Here is a 5,426-nt window from a genome sequence, read left to right as displayed (position 1 = left end):
TACCAGCTTCATCACTGTGTCTGTCACGCGACTCTGTTGTCCTTTCGGGCTTGAACTGATGGTAAAACTAATGACATTATTTACTGTCTTTACGTTTATTTTGAAAGATGAAGCTTGCGATTATGGTAAGGGGCGTTACATTTCCGATGAGTGCTTGCGGTGTTCGGCCAATCACAGTGCACTGGGTCAGCTGGCCAATCAGAGCGGACTGCGCTTGTCAAAGGAGGGGGCTTTGTAGAAAACTAAGCGTTTGAGAGAGGCGGGGCATAGAGGACCTACAATAATGTACAGTATTTGAAAAATAATGTGTTTTTTGAACATTAAAGCATGTCAACATATTCTGTTACACCAAATACACAAAATAATGATCTTTAAAATAGCATCATATGACCCCTTTAAGGATTCGACTCCTATAAAGTTTTGGCTTTAGTTCAGCTCTTGATATTTTGAAGATGACGGTGAGTTTGTGAAGTCCTTCATAGAGGGCAATGCAAGGTGAATTCACATATAAAGGCAACATATAAAATATAATTACATCTTGAAATATTTCTAGAGTAGAGATTGAATATCTATATTCCATATCTATATACCTTTGCCAATGTGTGTCATTCTTCTTGTATATATTGCACTATATAAATGAGATTTCTGGGTATTCATATGTGAGATGTAACACTCTAATGTGAACCCTCAGTTCATTTAAGAGAAGGATAAGCCTACATCAGACGTAACTGTATGCTGTATAATAAACTGTCATTCATATTAATAATGCCAGTATGTTTAAAATTTGAACAGTGCTTTTGAAGTAAAGAAAAAAAGCAACTTTACTATCATCAAAGATGACTCTATCGCTGCACTTCTGAGCAGTTTCTGGGATAATGGAGGTGCAATCAGCATTTAGCACCCCATCTGTCAAAACCGGGTAATGTTTCCTTTACAGCCAGTGTCCCAGTTGTGTTAAAAGACTCCAGAAAGTTACTTGCCTTGTCAAACTTTTGACTGGATAAATGATTTGCGTTAGTCATGGTAAGAAGCCGATGCAGGACACTTTTGTAAAATTGTTCTTTATATGTATATTCACCTCAGGGTCACCACAGTCTCTGTCCAATCCTCCTGCTGGCTCTCCCAGTCGTCTACAGAAACCCAGTCAGAGCTCTGCAGGGCAAGTCTTGCCATAGCAAGTCTGTGTTTCGAAGCAACAAGACCCTGTTTACCATAATCATCACCGACAGGAGATACAATGCCACCCACCACACGATACAGACCTACGAGATGGAGAGAGACAACATATCCCAAAAAGAGTCAAGAACATCAGATGTTAAATATAGGTCACACTTCATTTTAAGGTCCAATTCTCGCTATTAACAAAGCATTAACTATGATTTTTGGCTCAATAAACTCCTAATTTGCTGCTTATTAACAGTTAGTGAGGTAGTTGTTAAGTTTAGGTATTGGGCAGGATTAGGGATGTAGAATATGGTCATGTAGAATAAATGGTTTATAAGTAATAATAAACAGCTAATATGTTAATAGCAGGCATGCTAATAAGCAACTAATTGAATTGATCCCTATACTAAAGTGTTACCCAAATATAAAGCATTTCATAGTTCCTGTAGCTCAAACATTATACCAATGCCAACAAACGTGTTGAATTCCCAGGAAAAGCATGAACTGATAAAACGTCTACCCATAATGCAATGCAATAAAGGAATAGTTCACCCATAAATGAAAATTTGCTGAAAATTGACTCACTCTCAGGTCATCTAAGATGTAGATGAGTTTTTTTCTTCTTCATCGGATACAGGAGAAATTTGTTATCACATCACTTGCCCACCAATGGATCCTCTGTCTGCAGTGAATGGGTGCCGTCAGAATGAGAGTCCAAACAGCTGATAAAAACATCACAATAATCCACACAACTCCAGTCCATCAATTAACATCTGGGAAGCAAAAAAATTGTGTTAATAAACAAAACCATCGTTAAGACGTTTTTAACTTCAAAACGTTGATTTCACCTAAACTGTGAGTCTTCTATATAAGAAAAACAGTCTAAAACAAGTTGGTGGATTTTGATGTGAGAAGACAACTGGAGGAAGCATTACTATGGATTATTGACTGGTATTTTGGGCAGAAGCTACGGTTTAAAGTCAAAACACCTTAATGATGAATTTGTTACTTATGAACATGCAGCTTTTCGTTTCACAAGACATTAATTGATGGACTGGAGTCATTGGACTGGAGTGAATTACTTATGGATTATTGTGATGTTTTTATCAGCTGTTTGAACTCTCATTCTGACGGCACCCATTCACTGCAGAGGATCCATTGGTGAGCAAGTGATGCAATCTACATCTTGAATGGCCTGAGGGTGAGTAAAGTTTCAGCCCATTTTCATTTTTAGGTGAACTATTCCTTTGAAGCACCCAGCGTATGAATGAAATCTAAATAATTGCTGGATTATTAAAGAGACGTTGATTCCTTTTCTAAGTGCTGCAGCCCTGCAAAAGTTTCTAAGTCACTGCACACAAATTAACACAAGCTTTGCATACTCAGGCGGACTCTAATGAGTTGCTGAATGCTTAATGTTTTAGCGAAAATAATGCTGTAATATTGCATAGTCGAGATGAATTCACATCATACTGCAATTGTTTTTGCAGTTTCTCATTTAGCTGCGCATGCAAGACATTATAAAACAGAATTCATCCATAAAATTCATTTTTAAAAGTCAGTTTTAATCTTTCATAAAAATGGCAAGAAACCACAAACAAGTTTCCAGCCACTCTTGAGGTAATATAATACGCAAGCTATTTTGGTAACTTGTTATGCTATATCTGCAAGCAATTTTAGAGTACACTGTGCACAGTAAATAAACAGAAGCAAACATGTCAGCGTGCCAGCACCATGCAGAATTTTTCGAGAGGCGCAGTTACACCACGTCTACACTGCAAGCTAGCGGTGCAACACAACAAAGTGTTCCAATTATAATCAACAAAACTTGAAATGCTTGCTTGCATTGTAGACACGGCGTTACAGCAGCTACAAAGCCTTTTTTTTTGCTGGTGACGCTTGGGTATGAACTTATGCAAGTATATTTTCACTGAGATCAGAGCGCTAAACATTAAAACTGGGCATTTGTCATGCATTCCTTACAGCTTTATATAAAGAAAAGCCTCTGCATAATAAAGATATTTTTAAACCTATAAAGCAAGCTGTGTTATATACACACATTTTTAAGGCCTCTAAATTACTAAAATGATCAAACCTTTGCTGAAAAACCTGTTGTACACAATCTACTACATTATTTATTAGAAAATAATAAAATGACACATCAGGCTTTTTAGGAATGTTTATTTGTTAATGTTTATATTTATTCTCAATCATATTTGTATTGCATCGCATTATATGTTTTGCCCCCCCACAATAAAGACTACAGAGGTTTGATCAGAAAACTAAGTATTTATATGATCTTACTAAGACATATTATTGGGAGATACAGACTGATAACTGAATTTTATATGCATTCTATGTAATTGTTCTATTCTAAAGTTCATCTTTCAACTTTTTGGCCATATAAATACTAGCAAATGAGCCAAATTGCATATTTTTGCTCAGTTTGAGCCTCTGAATAAAACTGTTTCTTTCCACCTTAAGCATGAGCCCAAAATGATCCTATATTATACTATAAGGGCCATAAAAGCCTGAACTATCAGATATGATACTCAACAAAAAACATATGCAAACATTTTTTTTGGAAGACTAAATGTTCAATAACTTAAAAAAAAAACTATTTTATTCGTCTGTCTTTATATGGTTAATAACAGATTTAGGCACACTTTAGACTAGAATTAAACAAAAAATAAACCAAAATGCAGTTACATAACAGAAATCACTTAAAAGCGACGGGTCCAAAGGGACGGTGGAAAGGAGGCCAATTTTGGCCTGATAACAGATGATGGCCAATTTCAGGTGAATGAACAGGTGGCACCAACCCGTCTGATGCATGTGGTCTCTAGCCAGCTCGAACAGCCGCATGTGCTGGTGGGTAATGGGGTTGAAGGAGCCACAGGCCAGCAAAACCAGAGGAATACGACCAGCCATTTCAGTGTCTCACACCATAGTATACTGGATAACACTACAATAAACACAATAAAGACATCACAAAGCAGCTAATATTTGCAATACGAGCATAAAATGAAATGTTTTGTTATGAAAGGGGACAACTTTTTGGAAACAAATTATGTGATTGATTAATGCAAATTCAAGACTATTTATAATGTTCACAAGCAGGATTAATGAGAGATATACATACAATTCAACATAATGTAATGTCCTGCATTGGAAAGTCTGTGAAATATCGATTACTAAAACTGTAGGTCATTAGCATCCTGCACACATTAACCTTGAATTCATGTTTGTACATGGAACCAAGTGATGTCTAATAATGATTTTGACAACAACATTTTCAGTAAAATCTTGCACCGTTTTTAGAGCCTGATAAATCCCTTATTGCACACTTAAAAAAAAAAAAGCTTTATCTACATGTAATATACCCTTAGATAAAGTAATAAATAGACTGTTTTGTAAGCACAGTACTAATTTGTTTGTCAAATCAAGTCAAGTCAAAGTATACAGTGGAACAAGTGCAAATTACACACTGGATAAGGCACATTTTGTTGACAAAATTACACGGTCTAAACCATACCCTGTAAACACACATTTATTATGTATTAAAATAGGTAAACAGATGGACGAATGCAGAATACATAGTGTACATTGCTAATAATAAAAACTGTGCAGTGACAAGGATAAGCAGAGAGTATGTGTTTAAGGATGAAGAGGTTACAACAAATGATGACTGAACATAAAAATCACACAACACAATGTGACCAAACGAAAACACATGAAACTTAAAGACACATAATAATAATAATAATAATAAAATCTAAAGAAGCAGGTCCAGTGACTGAAAAGATACAATGAAAAACTACAGCAGTCATAGCACTTATGGTACAACATTGACAATATCCGATGGTACTTTGAAATATAACTTACTATGATACTGAATGTTTACTATATTCGTGTAATATTGTATTTACATGATATTCCAAGGTAATTCCAAGGAATACTACCATGTCAAAAACCAGTACAGTACAGAGAGTAGCAAAATTACTAAAATAAATGATTTAGTGAGTTTGACAGCTGCCAGTAAACCCAGTTTCTTAACAGTTTCTGTGTAGCTTTGGATTATGGCATTTAGAAAACAGCTTTAAACGTATATAATAAAGTTATGACTTCGACAGATGTCACTATTTGACAAACATGCTGTTAAACAAAATGTTTAAGGTGTTTACCTTATCCACAGATCTCCTTCAAGTTTATGCAAATGCTACATGCTATAACGTTAGCCGTATGTTACACTAGTAATGTCC

The 5,426-nt window shown here is 35.6% G+C and overlaps 1 protein-coding gene across 1 annotated transcript in view; it reads right to left on the bottom strand.

Annotated features, from left to right (window-relative positions):
- nmnat3 (nicotinamide nucleotide adenylyltransferase 3) overlaps positions 1-5,426 on the bottom strand; it is a 16,037-nt gene extending 10,611 nt beyond the window's left edge. The window contains exons 1-3 of the mRNA XM_016549806.1: positions 5,349-5,426; positions 3,987-4,129; positions 1,079-1,262 (exon numbers count right to left, since the gene is read on the bottom strand). Coding sequence (XP_016405292.1) covers positions 1,079-1,262; positions 3,987-4,095 — 293 coding nt within the window. The 5' untranslated portion in view covers positions 4,096-4,129; positions 5,349-5,426. The remainder of the gene's footprint in view (positions 1-1,078; positions 1,263-3,986; positions 4,130-5,348) is intronic.

The sequence above is a fragment of the Sinocyclocheilus rhinocerous genome, unplaced genomic scaffold (assembly GCF_001515625.1).
Source record: "Sinocyclocheilus rhinocerous isolate Xijiao unplaced genomic scaffold, SAMN03320098_v1.1 scaffold254, whole genome shotgun sequence".
NCBI classification, from domain to species: Eukaryota; Metazoa; Chordata; class Actinopteri; order Cypriniformes; family Cyprinidae; genus Sinocyclocheilus; species Sinocyclocheilus rhinocerous.
Note: the sequence above shows the minus strand (reverse complement) of the source record. Positions and strands in the feature narration are given on the sequence as shown.